Source organism: Rhipicephalus microplus, chromosome 3, assembly GCF_043290135.1.
Source record: "Rhipicephalus microplus isolate Deutch F79 chromosome 3, USDA_Rmic, whole genome shotgun sequence".
Lineage (NCBI taxonomy): Eukaryota > Metazoa > Arthropoda > Arachnida > Ixodida > Ixodidae > Rhipicephalus > Rhipicephalus microplus.
Window position 1 is genome coordinate 157,375,261 of NC_134702.1, and position 20,965 is coordinate 157,396,225.

Sequence of the window (20,965 nt, forward strand, 5' to 3'; positions counted from 1 at the left end):
TCACCTGAGGTGTGAACAGTGCCCGGCTTAGATGAATATGATAAGAAGATATTTAGGCTGAAGTTATCGCTGAAGCATGCCAATCTACACCAATCACTCTAAGCATCTCCCAAGATATGTTTGCTCTTTGTGTTTTTCTGAATATATTGACTTGCAAAAGCAAGACAACATAGCTGTTAGTCAGCGCTGTGTTTGTGTCTTCTCTTCTCTGTCCTGTTCAAGCGCTGTTTATTTATTAAAGTCAGTATGTACCAACCATCCCAAAAGACGCTAATGAGGTTTTCATGGCTTGTTTTTGATGTCCTCCTTGATACTTCCATCGTCAAGTTTGCCGCTGTGGCTCAAGTAATGGTACCCATCGCGGTTCCACATTTTTATTTAGACGATTCACCCCCCGAAAGAGAAATACGTTGCGTTCATAAGTTGAAGCAGTTCATTCATGCCAAAACTCTTTCGCTCGCTGTGGTTCTCAACTTTCACCGAGGCGGTTCGGGCAGCAGAGACCGCGAAGGGTACACGCACATTTCTGAACAGAGAAATAACATCGAATGACTAGAGCCTCTCGTCACTACCGATTGTCACCTTCGACAAACACTGAAAAAAATGGGTGACGTTTCTCACATGTGTGGCCGTCTTCCTCAATAGTGGTCACATGGTCTTGTGTAGATGTTCAGACAGCATGCGAAGTGGAAACGTTCGATGGGGCGTAGCGGTAACTTTGTTTTCAGGATCTTTGGAGCCTTCTAGAGATTCACAAACCAGAGATGCTGCTACGCCTGAAACAATTTAAGTTTTACAGCATACGTAATTACGCCAAAAACATGAATCCGCACCCTATATTTAATCTTCGTAACGATTTACTGATTATTACCCCAATATCATTCATGCTACACATCAGCCCTGATCGGAAAACATTCACATACTTTTGTCGGACGAGTATCTTTCAGATCGGTGTCCTGTGGTAGGCAGGAAATCGTGTCACGCCGTGGCTGATGCTGCAACAGCGACATTTTTTTTTCGTTTCTTGCGTTATGCGGGGTCTTTTCAACAAGCGTGCGCCTAAGGTGAAGTTTGAAAGCACGGTGGATTGTTTGCAATGTGCCACGAGGTGACCAAGTCATTCGCAAGCCTATCTCTGTTCCTGGACACGTTAAGTAATTTTTGTCGCCGCCACACGAGCTTAAGAGGTCGTTTAAATCAGTGAACGATATCCGAGCGAAGAAAAAGTTGCCAACCAAGACTCCTTTGTACGATAGGTATTGGCCTTGAGGACATGCGTGGTGCCACCTACGTGATGACGTCACCCATTGGATGCCGGGTAGTGTTTTTTGCTAGAACACCGCATTTCCTGCGCTTTGGCTGTGAGCCCAGTGCGTGTTTCCTTTTGTTTTGAAGCTCACTGTCTAAAACAGCGGTAAGACCTGATAATACGGGCAAGGAAACTACGAATCTTTGCTTCCACAGGGACTCTCGTGTCTATTAGGCATCGTTACATTGTGACTAATAACCGGTGCAGTAATGGGGGTTGATGCAAGTGGTATCGCAAAAGCAAAGCTGTTGTATATTCCACAGCCACAATCTCAACTGTAACGTCAAAACGATCGCAAGGCTGGCCTCTCTAGTGGAAGCTCTCGCGGACAATACAGAAGTCCTATCGAGGCTCCTGAAAGCCAGAAGTCGGCGACACAGCACGCCAGGGCCATTGGTAAGGTCCTCAGAAGATGTTATCGAACAGCAGATCTCTGGCGGCCAAGCCCTTGACAACCATTGGGCAAATGAAGTTTATTCAAATCAAATATCTCTACCTAGCAGTAAAATACATATGCAGACAGGACACTGTCATGAAAGCGTAACAAATGCGAATAATTTCCCAATTCCAAGCGACGTACAAAGTGGTAAAAGCTAGAAACTTGTTACTCAGTAAAAGCGAAATCCGCCTTTCAATAACAAATAAGCAGATCTTTAGATTACAGCATTTCACGGTCACTTTAGCGCGCTTTACAATGAATGAAAAACTTCTATTCCGCCCTAGAATGGTACCTTCGATTTTTAAAACCTTGCCTGGCGATTTTAGCGCGGCTTTTTATTTATTCGTACGTTTTAAGAGGACACCATACAGTAAAATTTGATGCTACAATTTTAATGAATGCTTCGGGTCAATGCAAAATGTCCCCCGTCAAACACAAATCAAACGAAAACGGATTTCATGGAACGTGTGCAATTAGAAAGATACAGCCTTCTCATTTCTACCGTACCTGTCACCGAATCCAAAACTCCCAATATAATCAAGTGCAAAGTAAAGACTTGTGTTGCTGGCTTGTGCTTCATACGTATGCGAGAACTTCGGCTCGGGCCAACTATGTCTGCATGACCTCGTCTCAAGTTCCGTAGTACATACTAAAGCAGTGAACGAATATGTGGACCTTCGGCCAAGGTCCTTACTGGCCAAGAGCCATTTAGCTGAACCTAGTGAGGAGGCAAAGCCTGGAAGATTAGTCCTCAATGAAAGACGTAAAAGGACCTTTATTCTCAAAAGTAGGGGCCTACATCAATTCGACAGACCTGAGTACGTAAGGAAGATCGGCGGTGCACTCTCGGAAGGCCTGTGCACAGCCTGCGATTCCCTCCGATCGGCCAGTCCTGGCTGCAGCAACGAACACCGAGACGGCTCCGGTTGTGACGCCCGCGTTGGTGTCGAAGAAATCCTTGGTCACGTTACCCAGCATGCCGAAGCGTGTTGTGCCAGCGGTGCTCTCGCAAACAATACGGGAGACACATCCCCGGTCGTCGAGCTCCTTCAAGAAGGCAAACAGCAAGGCTATCTGCTCATTCCGCTGGTCGTCGAGGCTGCAAGTGTAGAGTTGAAAGTAAATACCCTGACGCGCACGTGGAATTGCTCCATGTTAACCATAAATGCCACAACCGCTGATCGAAGGCCTATAGGTTAAAGCAATGTCTTGGTATTGCTGAGGTGCTCTGCAGGGAACCCTGGAGTAACTATCACTGCTTTGGTTTCCTTGGCGCGAGTGTGTGCAAGCACATTGCTGTCTCTGCATCTCACCCTCAGCTAAATGCCTCCACCATTAGCCTCTGTCAGACTAACGTCTTGAAAGCACATGCATAGCCGAGTCATCACGGTAACACAACGTGTCGAAAAGGGAGTTTACTGCCTTCTAAAATCAAACCTTCGGTGGATTTTCACTGTTTTTTTAACAGCTACCGACTGAAATAAGCCACAGTGACGCTGAAGTACGCTAACTGGCCCTTGGGCTACCAAAGTTATGACGAAGGATGCGAATGACGCGCAGCGGGGAGCACTCTTAAGGTGAACACGTGAACGCGTGGGGGACGGCACTGTCAGCGCCCCGTTACGATCATCGCTGGAAACATTGCGCATGCCCATCATGCGTTCCACGAAATGGTCTTTGCTCCGCACGCAACTGCAGGTCGCATTTTGGTCAGCTTAGCCCCTTCAGCCTGCATTTCAATATTTCATCTTTAAACAGCCGCGCTTGAAGAGAACAGCTGCAAAAAAAAAACGCGTGTAACTATTGGGGCGTGTCCATTTGTTTCTTTCAGAATTGTTCCGAATACAACGCCTCATATACAGCAATCAAGCATATTTCTCAGCCGTTCATCCTGTCACCGGATTATCTCATTGCAAAGGTTCCCCAAAGATCAAAGGTGCTGTATTGTTGATCTTTACCTGATAAATTATTCCCATTGATATATTGGCGCCCTAGTTGATGGGCCTCTGCAGACGTTGTAGAATAATTCAAGCATACAAGTCTTAAGGTCGCATTCATGGGGCTCCCCGGACGCCGCGTCCTGAAGCTACCACATATGATGAAGACACAACCATATAGTTGCAGCTGCTGTGAAAAATAATTTGACTGATGCAGCGGTTCATGAAGACTTGAGTTCGTGAGGTTTGCGAGTGCAGGCCTTCGCCACGTCGCAACGTCGAAACCAGTACGTACGGCTAGGGACACGCGACGGTGGTTTGCGGAGCTGTACGAATCGGGAACACCAGAAGAATAGGACAAGTTCGTGTTTCCACCGTGACAAGACCACTTATTGCGTGTTTGGAGACTGCCAGGCACATGGTAGGGTAAACTTCTTGCTTTGAAAAGGTAGTGTTTTTTCTCATGTAACAATGCCAAGTAAGAACAACCCGAACAACGTGCATCGCGTCACAGCTAGCAGGAAATCAAGTGCGAGCGTGTGGGGTGCTGATTCAAGATATGGTGTAAAGCCCCTGCAACGTACACGGGGTTACTTGTCGTCAGTACAATACTGCAATATGTTTTGCACACGCAAGCAGTACATTCTCCGACGGCAATTATCTGCCCTAACACGACCAGTCACCAATCCACACGGAACGAGATGTGAAGGTCTTGCAGAAGGAGTAGTACATATATACACCTTCCAGCAAAAGGGGGCGGACATGAGTTTGTTCGCAAACATGTAGTGCCACCCTAAAGCTGCCTCAACAAGGAAGACGCACGATTCCGCAACTTCGAACCACTTGTGTTCGCAAGTCATCAACGAGTGGAAAGTCAGAGTTGATCGAGAGTATGTTCGATCACATTAGAACCAGTATCGGGCAGTACCTTGTTACTAGTAACGCGTTAACGGTAATACTGTTACTTTTTTGACTGAGTAGCTGTAACGAAAATGCAGTTGCAGTTACTTCTCTTTTTGTAAAAACTATCCAATAGCCACACTCGTGAAAGGCTGACGTTAGAGGCTTTCCATTTTTTCGAACTTTATTCTTTACAATATCCTCTCTACATTTCGACTTTCCATGGCTTCCATCACAGAGGAAAACAGGTCGCTAAGAGGAATATCTTCCCTGCAGAAGACCAAGTTCGGAGTTTACTTGTATGCTACATGTCTAAAGGTAAACATATTTGACAAAGACCTGTCTGGCTGGTTTGAAGTAAAGTGTGCGTGGAGGGCATGTTGAGTCGTAAAACTACATGTCGTAAATCAAGAATACTGCCACTGAACACCTTGCCAAGTTACCGTGCCCTCCCCTCAACCCCTACCCCGGCTTTTTTTGTTCTTCTGGGGCGGAGAAATGGGAAGGAGGATATATATATATATATATATATATATGTTCTTTTTGTCACTTGCGCTTCTATTCTTTTTCTTGGTATGCCGGTGGAACACTCCTCCGTCTGAGGCTTCCAGCAAATTGCGTTTTACAGGTGGCTAGAAAACAGCAGCATGAAACTGCTGAAATCCTGAAGCATTCAAAACGGGTGTGACTCTGAGCAGACACATCACACGACTGCTTGAAAAACCGGAAAAACAAATCTGTTTTTGCTGTAACCCAGCAGCATAATTCTGGCCATAGCGCAAAGAATCACCCGGACAATGAAAGATCAAGGCGGGAGTGCCAGAGCAAATAACGCTCGTCGAAGACACGCCTACATACAAGGTTAGAAGAAGCCTCAATTAGATGTGGCTTGTCAGGTAATCATATTTCCGGTAACTCTCATCCTATGACATGTATGCTCAAAGTCGCTAGCGGCATCGCTGATGCTACCGCAAGGCTTAGCGCTTACTTGATTACGTGGTGCAGTGGTGACATAGGCGCATCGATGCCAGTCTTCTCGGTAGTTTTCATCATGTCAAAAAAGAGCCTACCACTCCGTTCGCCGAGATGTTCGAACGCAGAATCCACAAAGGCAGTACCGGCCTGAACGTTCGAAGTGCCGGTTACACTTTGGGTGAGCATGAACAACAAGGAAGTGGCCATGGAGGTCTTGAAGCCAACAATCCCATTCGTCGCCGACGCCAAGCCGCCAACAGGCAAGAACGAGCCGCCCATGGACGCGCTCTGCATGGCAAGAAGCGCGGCAATGAACTGGAGGTACGTACCGGGCGACCTCATGACTACACGCTTAGAGAGGCAGCCTGTGATTAATCGGCGTTCGTACGCGTGTTAGTTCCTACATAGCTTCGGAATTTGCGCATGCCTTTCAGCTCCAGTGTGGTTGCGATTAGGCTATCGGGAATAGCTTGTGCATGTAGATTAAGGCAATCACCACCTAAGGATATATAAGAAATTATAAGAGGATGGAATATCTTTTTTTTGCTTTTGTGTGAGTTATTTTCACAAGCGACAACACGAAATCGGCCAAGGCACGCGGGAGGGCGAGCGTGGTGTGCCTTTTCGTCTCTCATTTGGGCATGTTGTCGTAGGAACAGTTTGCTGCAAGTACTGTTAAAATATAACTATCTTTCAGGCCGAACGGGCTCCTCCCCAGACATCAAATCAAGTTTTATTAATTCACTGTACGCTGTTAAGCGTTTGATAAAGCATTTTTTTTAAATTTTCTTAAATATTTTACAGCGGCGCACCACTACGATGTGAGGAGGCGTGCTTCACGCCCTTCTCAAGGCTTTTTTGCCTTTATTTTCCTTTACCGGTGAAGGGAGATCACGTGAGCCACACTCATTTCTACGCTACGGAAAACTCACGTTGCGTGGGCAATACATGCCCTTCTTACTCGGCAATTTATGCGTATACCTTTGGGGCGCAGCGCGGTGCCCTACACGATGCAACGCACTCAGTGTCACATGTAATTGCCTCATTTTGGAGCACGGCGACTGTAAGGAGACAAGTTGATGACGTAAAGTTTAAAATTTTGTTTTTTTTTTCACTGTGCTTAGCGACGGAACTCTTGGCAGACAGGTTAGTGAGCACGCAATGCAAGCAATTTGCTTGTCAGCTCATAATCGGCAGATCTGGTGAGGAACCTCCTAAACAGTACTTATTTTCCATCAAACAAATATAGGGTTTCTATATGCCTGCATTTCTCTTCTGCAAGCCTCCGCTTAGCGCTTGTTTAGTGGTCTTTTAAAACGTTGCGATCCAAGGAATGGCAATTCTGTGACCTCCATTATACCAACCATGGGAAATAGCCGCCATGACGCGCTATTTTTCGCACATAATTGTGCTTTGTTGAACGATAGAATGGCGTGCCAACTTTCTGATTTCAATGCGTAGCCTTTTCTTCCATACGTGCGCCTAGTCTCCAAGAACCATTTCGCTTCGGTCTTCGTCAGGTAAGCCCGCTGCGCATTCATGTTTCAATAAATGAATCCTAACTAGATATACGATTTGGAACGAGCAGACATCTAAACTCTTGCACAACCTATCTGACGACCATTCGAGAGTTTATGAATAACCTTCTGTGTCACCTGTGCGGAAATACGTGAACCTTATAGTAGGATAAGGTTCCTGGACTCCTAAAATGGTGTGAGAAGAAAAATTATGGAACATCTCCCCGAAAGGAACCTTGATGGAAGGCGAGGCATCAGCGGTGCGCACATCGTTGACCCGTGTGCTGCAACAACGGTTTGAAATGAAACTGGGTGTAGCGTTTACTCAAGTGAACGTTTGGTTGAAACGCGATAACACTGAAGCCAGCAAGTTTCATCGCAGAAAGACTGTTCACTATATGCGCACTCGAATGTTGCGAGCGCCGACATGTTAGGGAGAGAGTAACGTCAATGCGCGTGCACAGCGAGAGAAGGCGTGACCTACTTGGCACTGTCCCAACACCTGCGGTCAGGTGAGTGCAGTGCGAACGGAGGACCAGCGTTACACGGGCTAGTCAAAGAGCTGCTCCGCATATAATAATTTAGGTGTAGACACTACGCCCGACGGCGCATCCATATAATGTTCTCTTTCCTTCTCTAGGCCCCCATTACGCAGCGCCCCCACGGAACTGCGGCCGGCGCATGTACTATAGAAGACGAGCTGCGTGCGTAGCATTCGTAATGGCGCATCGCACGCCAGAAAGCAGCGTTAGAAGTATATTGTTTTCTTTTTTTTACACCATGTAGCTGATAGCGGAGTTCACCGCTAGGAGCGTTTTTCTGTCGCGTTTCCAGCTGTAGTAGCTTGCGTACACGGTTAAACAACACTATAAAGTTAACAAAACAAAAAGCGAAACACGCATTCGCTTCATCGCGCAAGAGTTTTAAGCCCCATGTCGCAGCGCCCCACATAAAACTGCGGCCGGATCATGTACGAAAGGCCAACAATATCTGGACACAGGCTCCATTGTGGCCGGCAAAGAATGTCCACACCGAAATTATATTTTATACCGCGGTTCGTGTAAAAAAAATCCACCCACCTCCCTGAAGACAATGGTGACAAAATGTGAATGCATTTCTTGAGCCGAGAATACACAGTGTCGTATATTAATGACGAGACGAGAATTCGTACTGTAACCATTTTAGTTGTGACGCAGCTCTTAGCTAGTCTGTGTAACACTGTACCTCTATCCACACCTCCCACAGACGCACGGACGGACGCAGAGATGGACGCACGAATGAATACACGAGAGGACGGATGGATGGACGCATGGACGAATGCACGCATGGACGGAAGCAAGAACGAACGGATGAACGGAAGCAAGAACGAACGGATGAACGGAAGCGTGGATGGACTGACGGGAGCTTCGCCCCACTCATTAGTCACTGCATGGATATGTCGTAATTTTTATTATTTATCATACTACGAGTAACGCCGTCTAGTATCGTACCGTTTGCATTTTTCAGCGTATGTGCATTTAATTATATGTACAAGTACCGCCCTCTACGTCCGGTTCAAGAACTAACGAGAGGTGCCTATATACAATTATGACGGGATGCTCAACTCACGCCTTAGGGAGCTTCGCCGCTAAAAAAACGTATTTTGTCACACCTGTGGCAATTGAAGAAAAAAATGGCAGATCATATATACAGTGGGAATTGATAATATGGATAATATGCGAATCATGAATGACGAATGTTGATAAGTCACTTTACTATCAGCACTACGTTACGACCCGGAAGTAAATTATTCTGTGACTTTCATGTCAGGATTGTCATGTTTGAACGTGTCATTTACCTTCGTCATCGATTCGCGTCACCTGATATCAAATTTGGTATATGTAGAGACGACTGAAGCGTGGACAGACGGATGGACGGACCTGATATTAAAATTGGTATATCTGGAGATAGCGAAACGGCCGCGAGCGTGCTACGAATGTAGCATGTAGTCAAAATTTACATAACCCGCATGCCATGATTATCATATTTGGACGTGTCATTTACCTTCATCGTCTATGCACATCTCGTAATACCAAATTGCGTATAAATGAAACTAGGGAAACTACCGCGAGTACGCTATGAGCGTAGCAGGTTGTCATGCTTTATATGACACGCATATCATGATTATCATGTTTGCACCAGTCACATATCTTCGTCATCTATTCTCGTTTCATAATACCCAATTTGGTAAATGTAATTTTTTCATATCTGTGGATTTTCACAATCTTAGAATTGAAATATTCAACGCAGAAATAGTCAAATTACAGAGCTCTGTACCCTCATGGTAAGCTATGTTTCAAGCGCCACACCTTCAAGACTTGGTGCGAAAAGGTAAAGTGGCGTCGTCGAATTTTCGGTACATTGCTGGGTTTTAAGCCCCACGACCACTATTATTATTGTGAGGGTCAACGTACTGGACGGGTCTAAGATAATCTCGACCTCCTATCCCCGTATTCTAGAACCTCCTTTCACTCAACGCTTCGCCTTCACTTGAGAAAGCCGATGGGAGCGCCATCTCTAGGTATGGCAAGTCACTGCATATCAGCGATAGTCTACTGCGATTAATGAGTAGCTCAGCGTCATTTTCAGCCAAGTGGTGGCGCAGTGCTCAAATCTGTCAAGTGAAGGGTGAAAGTTGAGTCGGGGAGCGTTTGTGAAGACGGGGCCTAGAATTATCAAAAGTGTGTTTCTATCACGCGCATACGCAGGCCGACCGCACTTTACTCAATCGAAATGCAGTCGCCGTTAGTGGGATCGAACCCGCGTTCTTCGCTTCAGCAGCTGATCAACATTACTGCTGCACCGAAATGGTGAATGGTGCCGAACTTTCGACATAATCGCGTTGATAGGGTGATCAGTTTAGGTGCGTTGACGTCATGCGCTTGTGCAAACGCGCGTAGGCATGGAACGGCAGCCTGTGACGTCGCGCTTGAAGCTAAATCATCTGCCTATATGGAACATGTCGTGCTACCAAAAGAAACGTTCTCAACGTTTAAAAAAAACTCATTTGAAACAGACGTAGTAGAACATCCAGAAATCATCCTGTCACTTTCCCAATAGAGCATTAGTGCACCGCTGCTGCAACATATACTGACTTCGTCGGCTGCAGGACTAGCTTCTTTTTTTTTTGAGACGCTAGCAAAAGCACAGTGGATGCTTCAGAATTTACTCTTGTTGTGACATTTTATTAGATGAAGAGTTTTCGGCAGCCCCATTAATGAAAGCTACAATTCGTACAGCTGAAGCTCAGTTTGTGTTATCGCTCTGTTCACTCTTTACTTATTTTTTATTCAGGGGGCTACAGCTTGAAAAAGAAAGCAAGTCTTCATTGTAAGTGCACACTTGGTCACAGGCCAATATATATCACTCCTTACAGTATTAGGAAAAAGATTCTGCATAAAGGTTCGTTTTAATATGTGGCACGCAGACCCAGATATTATTAGCACGTATATTAAAAGGGAGATCTACAAATTCATTGCGACAAGTGTAATGGCATCATTACTCTGAACCACGTAGTGTACTCTAGCTTTCACACACTGTGACAAGGAAAGAAAAACGAGAAAATACTTGTGGCAAAGAGCCTTTCGCAGTGGAACTGCTTCAGATGAAGCACAGACTATAAAGGAGGCCCGAGATAGAGCGGTAAAGTTAAACCTTACTGTTCCTCAGGCGTAAGGTCCCGCGAATTGCGTAACCAAGTGATCAGAGCCACCTGCGTCAACCTGAAGGTTGATCTTCAGGGCCCGCATAATATTTAACCTGCCCGTACTGGTTCATCACTACATGTGCAAGCTGAGGCGCAGTAGAGGGTTGCCTTTGTTTTGCGTATAGACGAATTTTCAATGAAGCGGGCGTGAAAATAAACTTTTCACCCTTTTTCCTGCTTTATATACTCAATACCAAGCAATCGTCTTGACATAACGCGACATTTCTTCTTTCGTGTGCGGGCTGCGCTTGGCATTAAAGAAGGCGTAGCACACGTACGCTTAGCAGTGTCAAATTAACACTGCTGAAATCGCTTTAATGAAGAATGACATTTTGGTCCTCTGCTAACCGCACTGATTTGTGTTTCGCTTTCGCTGGTGAACGAGGTCGAATTTATTTACTCCTATATCTCCAAGGGGTCACTTTTTCGAAATATAACGCAGCAGTGTTTTTCGCAGGAAGAATTTTACCTTTGTCAATTCGCCTTGCTGCCGGTTCCTACCAATAAATAATAAATAGGTCAATTACTACAATTCAACCAGGTGCGGCTATATATATATATATATATATATATATATATATATATATATATATATATATATATATATATATATATATATATATATATTCATTTATTTTTAGCGTGCGTGCATATGGAACTTTAATATTGAACTTTCTGCTAGGCTGCCCGTAGCGACATTACACGTCTGCCGGAAACGCTTCAGACAATGCCGCTCTTCAGTTCGAACAACAGACATCCTCTCTAATTATGGTGTTGTGACAGGGGCGAGTAGTCAGAATTCAACTTCATGCTTCGTAGACATGTCACTACATGTCACTCATTGGTCGAGACCCATGCAAAGCTATTAAATGAGGACGGGCAACGTACTGTGCTACGTTTTCTGACTGCTCACGGAATATGTAGGAGTACGAGGGAGAGGGAAATTCAAAGCGCCACCACGTCGACGTCTGCACGCGGGGTGACTTGCCGACGTCAACACCTGCTGCCCGTGAAAATCGGTCAACTCCGAACGATCTAGCTATTAGCACGGAATCTCCGTTCTGGTGCGTATTCTGTTAGTACTTCCTATACGTATCATTACCGAAGTGGGAACAGATGGCCAGTGTAGTATATACTGTTGAATGCAGGATTAGCATAAAAAACGAGGTATTATGAGTGGCACGTACTCGTACAATCTACAACGCATCCACGCCCCGCCACGGTGGTCTAGTGGCTAAGGTACTCGGCTGCTGACCCGCAGGTCGCGGGGTTGAATCCCTCCTGCGGCAGCTGCATTTCCGATGGAGGCGGAAATGTAGGCCGTGCGCTCAAATTTGGGTGCACGTTAAAGAACCCCAGGTGGTCGGTGGTCGAAATTTCCGCAGCTCTCGACTACGGCGTATCTCATAATCATATGGTGGTTTTGGGACGTTAAAACCCACATATCAATCAAATCCCAACGCAGCTACAGATATCATTTAGAGAACTTTAGAAAAAAACTGTCACATGTCGGGTCACGTTAGCTGACAAAATTTACGGGGAAGACACGTTTTATTACCTCAGGCGTAAGGCCACGTGAATTGCGTAACTAACAGGTACTTTACAGTCGACCGGCCGTTAAAAACGGCTCACCAATAAGTCACCTCCATCATCATTAGCTACAGCACGTAGGTGTGCAGCTACTCAAGGGCCCACATGGCCATACTGCGGCCAGTCACACCAATGGCTTCGCTTGGCGTAGGTTGGAGCTTTAAAAGGCCTAACCACGGCACAAACTCTAAACGTTTACAATTACAGTGGACCAGTTGTCAGACTCTCTCATCCTCCGAAACATCACACCATCAACAGTATCATGAATAGTCATGGAGGTAGGAGTCTTTCATTCGAGCCGCAAAGAATCCGTACGCATGGCAGATGCATGGATTTCAACCAGGCGTCACACACAGCAGATCAACACAGGCAGGTGCATTCACGCTACCTGTCAATTTCAAACAGCTACAACGTTATAATTATCAAAAGCAGCAGCCTCAAAATCAATTTTTCATTGCCGCGTGGGACGCGTTTACAGCTGCGTAGATGCTAACCAGACACCCAACGGGCACAGCATTGCATTATGTCTTGTGCTGTGGCAATTACACAATGCAACAAGTAATTTCTGGGGCTTCACGTGCCAAACTTACATCGTGATGGTGAGGCACGTCTTATTGAAGTGCTCCGGCAATTTCTAACACATGAATGTCTTCAACGTGCACCTATAGGAGTACGTTTTTAGGCCCTTCGCACTTGGTCTCCTTCAAAACGCAACCGGCGCAGTCGAGATCAAGCCCTATAAGAATCCGAGCGCCGCAACACCGTTGACTTACATTTGCGTGGTATAACTCCCCGTACGATGTCATAGGAAGGCCTTAATATGTGGACGCTTCAACGCTGGCTTACCAGCTCAAAAGGGCAGTGCCACAATTTATAAACGTTCTCTATAGCCTGGCTAGCGTCGGCCCTCTCTCAGCCTCTAAACAGCGAATGGGGCCTTGAACCTTGAGTGTCACTATCGTGCATTTGTCCTATCTGGATTTGGTACCTGTGCAAAGAATGCGCTACGCGTCCTTTACAACTAGCTTACCCGCTGTGGTAGCTGAGCAGGTCTAGTATGGCGCTACTACGCACCAGGATGTGGGTTTGATGCTCTGCTCAGTGGCCACATTTCGAAATTTTGTGGCATGAGAACTGCCACAGACTTTTTTTTTTGCAAACATCGCTGCATATCCACGGAGTAAATGATGATGAGTGGGGCGAAGCGTCCGTCTGTTCCTTCTTGCTCCTGTCCGTCCGCGTGACCATCCATGCGTCAATCCATGCATCCGTCCGTCTGTCCGTGCGTCCGCCCGTGAGTCCGTGCATCCATGCGTCCGTCCCTTCGTGCGTCCATCTAGTGAAAACTCCAAGTACCACCATCTCCCATCTTGCAACCCTTGTGGCACATACCCGCTCTGGAGCGGGTATGTGCCACAGATGTATGTATGTATGTATGTATGTATGTATGTATGTATGTATGTATGTATGTATGTATGTATGTATGTATGTATGTATGTATGTATGTATGTATGTATGTATGTGTGTATGTATGTATGTATGTATGTATGTATGTATCTACGTACGTACGTACGTACATACATACATACATACATACATACATACATACATACATACATACAAACATACATACATATGGAAGAGCTACAGACCCACACCACAAGGAGCTTCGCCCCTAAAAACTAATTTTTGCAACTATAACATTTGAGCGCGGGTGATCATATGGCAAAATGTAAGCAATGTTGCGTTGCTGTAACTCCAGATAACCATAACTTCAAACACAGTTGGCGCTGCCCAAACACCAACCTTGATTGAAAAACTCCCATTAGGAAGCATCATTACCGCCAGTGAAATTTGAAGCTAAATATTTGTGATAGACGCCCCACAAGAGTCTGCTGTGGCCTTTGAGAAGCCGGCTTTTTTCAGTTTATAAGCTGAGGATATGCCTTTGATGCGTCTCCCACACAGCCATGTAGTTCTTCCTCCATCTTACACTCCATTATTTATGAGTTCGCTACAAGGAAAGAGCAAACGAAACTGGCTGCTACCGTTCAAGTTTCCACTGTTCGCTAAAGTCGCAGCATTGTATTTCTTTTGCAGCAGCCGGAAAATGAAGCTGATGGTGACCCTGATTGCTTTCGCCATTGTTAGAATAATTCTTCATGGTAGGTGTTCCACAAGAAGTATATCGATTGCATCATTATCACAAACGATATTATTATCATTTTCAGTCAACTGCTATGCACTTGTGGTAAGAGTTGAGAGGCACGAAGAGGATGATAGACAATGGAGTAATAGACTCAGAGGCGGTCCTATACCGTCTTGCTAATTGAACTGGGGAAAATACTTTATTTCCCTTCAGCGCGCTGTTACACGTCCTCAGTACACATTTGAATGCGGGTGATTCAGATGAAGCAGCACTTTCGGTGATGACGAAATTTACGCCACCTTCCCAAGACAATCACCTGTTTGTATATTCATTTCATTTCAGTACCGGTCGCACTATATAAAAACCGATGTTCTTGAAAAAAAAACACCAGGACTGCGCGCAATATGCGCAGCACTGTAACAGCGAAAGCTGAGAGAATGGCCTTTCTTAGACTTTTTAAAGCGAAATCTGTTACGGGATCACAACATGGTTTACGTGCGGCGCCATAGTTGTCCACCGCTGCCACCGTGCTTGCCACCGGGGTCCGTCACCACTATCGCACAAAACAAGAAAAGCAACTCAGTAATTAAAAAAACACCAATAAGTCAATGAAACCCGAACCATGGTGTCTTACGCCAGCCCAGTGTTCTACCCCTGAGCCACACCAGAGCTTGCAACTTGTTTCCAAACAGGGGTTAGGCAGGCTTGATGTCGGGAAAGTAATCGCGTTATTATGGGCAATAAAGCGTTGTATAACATGAAAAGAAGATATAACGAGGCGTCACACCTTGCGGATTGCGTAATCAGTGGGTCATCCAATACTCCAAGCCATCACGAAAGCTTATTCTTGATCACTTGATAACGGTGGCGCATACCCACTTCAGTCATAATAAGTGCGTAGTGGATATTGTGCTTCTCGATCCCAAGAATGTCGAAGGACAGCACATATAGTGAATGCTGGCCAACTACACAAAAATTATGATTCGTGTTAAGCAGGACCAAAATAAGGTTATTTTTCTTCCTACCTTATATATGGCGTAGTGAGTACCTAGGAAGTGTACTTGTAGCAGTTACCCAATTAATGAATATAAAAAGCCCCGAAGGCCGCTCTTCCAGCTTTCGCTGTGACAGTCCTGCGCAATCCGCGCTGTTCTTGCGTTTTTTTTTTAAATTTTAACAGCCTTTGGTTACCTTCTGGAAGCCCACTTGCAGGGTAAACACTGTGCTGTGAATCATTGTGTAGTAGGCAGCCATCTACTGCGCCATCCTTCGTCATTCTTCCGAGAAGCGTGGTACGCGCTGTACCCTTGCAAGGAACTTTAATACGTGGATGCATGAAGTTGCATTGTTTGCTGCTTTTTGCTTTTCAAAAACTTTATGTGACCACTGTTCTACACCAACTCAATAATTATATGTTTTAAATGCGAAGCATTTTTTAGCGAACTTCGGCGAATTTGAGCGTATCTATCTTTCTACCCGCTTACGTTTGGGGGCTCTCGTGGCCACCCCCATATCTTGGCGAGAACCAAAATTAGCATGGGAGGGTAATATGCTTTGACGAATATGACGCACTGGTCAAGACATGAATAATTTCAAAATGCCGTCGCGTACATCGTCAATAACATCCCGCCAGACAGTGGCACATACCCACGGGTGGGAATGTGCCACTGGTATGTGTGTATGTGCCACCCGTGATATTCACTTAATATCTACCCAGAAACGACGAGAACACACATAGGCAATTTCAACGTGTGAGAGCTAACAAATACCCGACACCTGTAGTGTCGACTCGACAAATGCAAATAATAAATGTCAGGGTCCCAGCTGTAGTCGAACCCAAGCAGTCTGCGTGGCAATGCAGCATTTGACCACAGAACTACGGCAGGTTTCGGAACTACTTTTCAAATAGACGCTTATCTTGGTGAAATGTCAATAGTGGTTGCTCTACTGCCTACCAAATTTCATAAACATTACATATGTACTCTATTGATACAGCCGTCACGTCGGGTTCACGTCGATTGTGGTCAGTTGCCATGCGCTGAAGTTGATATTTGCAGCAGTGTCCAGGGCCAGCATGCTCGCGAGCATCAGTGCTTCATATCAGCTTCTGGTGTTTATAATACGCGTGTTGCAGCTGGCATCGTTGCCTAAGGGCAAACAACTGGTTATATAACCATCTGCAACTCTTCTACATATGTCTGAGCACGCAACATTTATAAATATATTTAACTTCATTTGATGACGTGATGCTCAATAAAAAAATGCAACACCATCACCTTCCCTCCACATGCTTCGCATAATGTCGATTCCCATCTACGTGGGATCTAGCTGCCGAATTTTTTAATTAATATGTTGTTATTATTACAACTAACGTACACTTATTTACGTTTCTTTTTTGTACGCTGCGTATAGCGCTGCCACAAAGGGCTTTCAGGCCCTCTCAAGCTGTTTGGAACTGCTTTTCGCCTGAAGTACCCCCCACAAAATAAAAAAAAGCTGTTGTCAATAAATATTTTATCGATTTCTGCAATTTTTTGTGCTGTGGTTGACGACGATCAACTATTTTGCCAGAAGAGTTTGTAATCCCTCAAAATTCTCCTCACCGCCCCCCCAAGGGGTATGCGCGCCACAGTTAATCGGTGAACAAGACCAAGCTTCTCAAAAGGGCTGGAGCATTCTACGGCCCACTCATTCCGCCATTATTATTGTGTGACACGTGGTTGTTTTTTCGCTGTATCAAAACGCTTTAATACTCATAATATATAACGCATTTCCTTTCCCGACGTCAAGCCTTACTGATGCCAGTTTGTAAAGGAGTTCGAAGCACCGGCGTGGCTCAGTGGTAGAATACCGGGCTGGCACGCAGGGGCCCCGGATTCAAATTGCATTGTTTTGTTTTGTTTTGTTTCCCTGGGATGTTGGTATTCTTGGTGTTTCTTTTTCGCTGAGTTTCTTTTTCTTTTATCTGATAGAGGTTACGGACACCGGCGGCGGTTGACAACTATGGCTCACTTGACCGTGTTGTGCTCTCATATTAGCATTCACTGTAAAACTTGCGCATCTGTCATTTGGGCAAAGAGCCACCTCGCGACTATAGTGCGAATATGGGATCGATTCATATATTTTTTTAAAAAATCCTGGTATATCTTGCGCTAGTGGAGCAAGGCTAAAGTCTCAGCGTTGCTGATCAGTGCCTAGCTGGTCTAAGCCATCCTAAGCAATGGTGAGCGATACAACGTCGTACGAACTAATGCCAAGTGATTTCAAAGTCCGCTCGACTTCAGTACAGCATGTTTTGGATGCTTCAGCTGTACTACGTCTAGAGCTACAATAAACAAGTACAGTCCAGCAGTCTCGCCTGCGCTTCTTCGTTCTGTAGAAAGCCGACTTGGAGCGGTGGTGCCCTATGCAGACATGGTGAGAGGGATCAAAAATCGCACCGTTGGTGAGGAAGCCACCTACAGGGAATGGCAGCGCGCTTCCAAGCACGCAGCCATTCCCTGTGGGTGGCTTCCTCACCAACGGTGCGATCCTTGATCCCTCTCACCATGTCTGCATAGGGCACCACCGCTCCATGTCAGCTTTCTACAGAACGAAGAAGCGCAGGCGCAGTTCGCTGTCGAGTCATGTCTGACTCGACCGAGCTGTAATGGGCTGTGGTAGAGCAGTGCATGTGCTTGCGATGCAGGTGAAGAATGTGCAACCGCTTGCTACCCAAAGCATGGAGACGTGATCACGAGGCGGAGATTTGCGTTCGCGTTGGACGGTTGTCGGCCGAGTTCGTCAGCTCCGCGTTTAAAAATAAACGCCAGGTCTGCGCGGTAGGTGCAGCACAGTCACAGCGAAAGCTAGAAGAGCGGCCTTTCTGAGCCTTTTCAAAACACTCATTGGGTAACTACTGCACTTGCTACCAACTAGGGCATTATTAATAATCTTTTGGGTAGTAGGCCGTGTGGGGTTGTGGCACCATCCTTGAGAAGGATGCGCACTCTTTGTAGTGTTGTTGTGGTCTTTATATAGTTGTCATTGCAGACCGGCACACGTGGTTGTGAGTAGCCAATTGCGTGTGTACGCGTCGCTTCGTGGTGTGGTTTTAATAAACAGCTGCTGGTCAGCCGAGTCGTTGTTGGGCTTCCGTGGAGTTCGGTTAACTCACTCGTGTCGGTGGGCCAGTTTGCCGGCGCGCGCCGAGTTCCCCGTCCAGTCGTGCGGACGCCACCCGCCGACGCAAAAGGCCGGCATTTGCTGTGCTATTTTTCGTCGTTATTCTGAGAAGCCTGGCATCCGCTCAACACTTCCAAGGAATTTTGTGCCAATTGTCTATGCAGTGGCTGATGACGATGAGGAACTATGGCTGCAGTGGGTATGCGCAACGGTTAATAGGGGAACAAGAACAAGCTTTTGTGATGGTTTGGAGCATTGGACGGCCTAGTCGTTACGATATTCGCATAGTGCCACGACTGGTTGTTCTTTCGCTGTTTCAAAATACATTATAAGTCATATTAACGCGATTGCTTTCCCTACGTAAAGCCTATTTATGGCAAGTTTGACTACAAGACAAAAGGACCAGTGTAGCCCAGTGGTAGAATATTTGGCCGGCACCCAGCAAACTCGAGTTTTAGCTCCACAGTGTCATTGGTGCAAGATTTTTTTCTATTTTTGCGCGATGTGGTGACGGACATCGACGGTAGCCGACAACAATGACTGCGCGTGACCCGAAAAGTGATCTCATAACAGCTTTCGCTGTAAAAGTAGATTAATTTACCAGAAGCGACTGCGCAGCTATCTATTGAAGTAGCACTCTGTATCAGTAGACTCTTCTTTAAGTAAAACTGGCGCTCTAGGATTCGGCATACATGAGTATGTGTGTCTCGCTTTGTCAGTCCTAATATTCGCGTTCTTTGCCTCGGAGCACCCTAAACGATGTGGCAGGGCCATAGGCAGAAAGTTTTTCCAAGGTGGGGTGGGGAAGCACCACCTTGATCTCAAGTGAAGGCTGGGTAGGCCAATGGGGTCGAGTGCCATTTTTGCTTATGCCAAGCCAAAAACAAAATTACCACCCAAGCACTCACTACATGCGAATGGTTAACCAGCGAAAGCTGAAACGTGTGGCTGCAAAATTTAGCAGTGGGTTCAACTCGATGCTGCACTGACGCTTTTCACAATTATTGGTTACTAGTCCTTGCTTAGTTATGACGTTTTGTGCCTTGCATATGCACGGTTATGGACCAGCGTTATGAGCGGCTAAATGCGTTTTGCAATGCGTCAATCACAGTGATTGCTTTCGAACCACAGGTTGAAAAACTTAAAGCACACATCCATTGCATGCAACAGAGACCTCAGCACTACCCATAGATGTTTGCTAGGGTGACGGCGCAAGAGTGGTTGCACCACAATACTTTACAAAACTGGCGCAAGCTGTAAAAGCGCGCAAAAATAATTTTCGATATCAATGCGTCGTGAGCACGAGAAAATAACTTTTTGTGTCACATGTTGATGTAACCGGCGCGAGATGCAGTCGGTGAGTTCTCACTTTTAAGGAAGCATGTAAGGTTTTCGCATTTACAGTAGAAACAATAAAGAATAACAGGGAAGACACAGCATGAGTAGGCTACACAGCCGAGTGAAGAACCGAGAAACTACATTGCATGGCCTACCAAACTTCAAACGCGCTACGAAAACATCGTGATAAATTAACGCAAAACGAAACATGAAAACAATGCAAACACCATTTGAAGTATTTCTTTATTCTCGTCACTTGATAAATCGAAAGCATTGATTCAATCAAAGTGGACGTTGCTTTAATAAGCGCAAGGGAATTTTAAGATATATATCTTCATACATATTGCCTGGACGGTTGTATATGCGCGGTCAAAAGTTGCAAGCACTGCATATTCGTGACGTGCTAAGAACCACCAGAGCTGTTGAAAAACTCTGTATTGTATACAAATATTTACTAGATGCTTCAGGAAAAAGGAATAAGCATGCTTTTATAGCGGTAACATATCTTACAGGGGAATCAGCAGGCCATCAAATTTCTAGCTTCAAGGCGTCATTCGACGATAATTTTCACTGTATTATAGCTTTTCCGAAATTCATTTAAATAAACATCACTCTGATGACGCACTAAAACTCTACGGCTGCATTTATTAACGTTTCACAGCTCCGGCGCGTGCCGTACTATTGCAGTGCCACAGCCACCTTTATGACCCGCCGTGGGCGAGGGCGCCCCTAGCGGTTGCTCCTGTCTATATATAAAGTTTTCGCCGAAACTTCATCACCAGAAAAAATATCGACAGACTCTGATATATTACCACAATCAAACTATTATCTCTTTGTATTTCCTGGAACATTTATTTCAAGTTCCATTATATGACGCACATGAAGTATGTTGTAAAAATTTC

The 20,965-nt window shown here is 45.6% G+C and overlaps 1 protein-coding gene across 1 annotated transcript; it reads right to left on the reverse strand.

Annotated features, from left to right (window-relative positions):
• Positions 1-2,503: 2,503 nt before the first annotated feature.
• On the reverse strand, positions 2,504-5,840 carry LOC142803406 (uncharacterized). Its single transcript, XM_075888527.1, has 2 exons — positions 5,574-5,840; positions 2,504-2,847 (listed from the first exon to the last, which is right to left on the reverse strand). The coding sequence occupies exons 1-2, from the start codon at positions 5,837-5,839 to the stop codon at positions 2,544-2,546; spliced, it is 570 nt and encodes a 189-aa protein (XP_075744642.1). The 5' UTR covers position 5,840; the 3' UTR covers positions 2,504-2,543.
• Between the last annotated feature and the right edge of the window lie 15,125 nt (positions 5,841-20,965).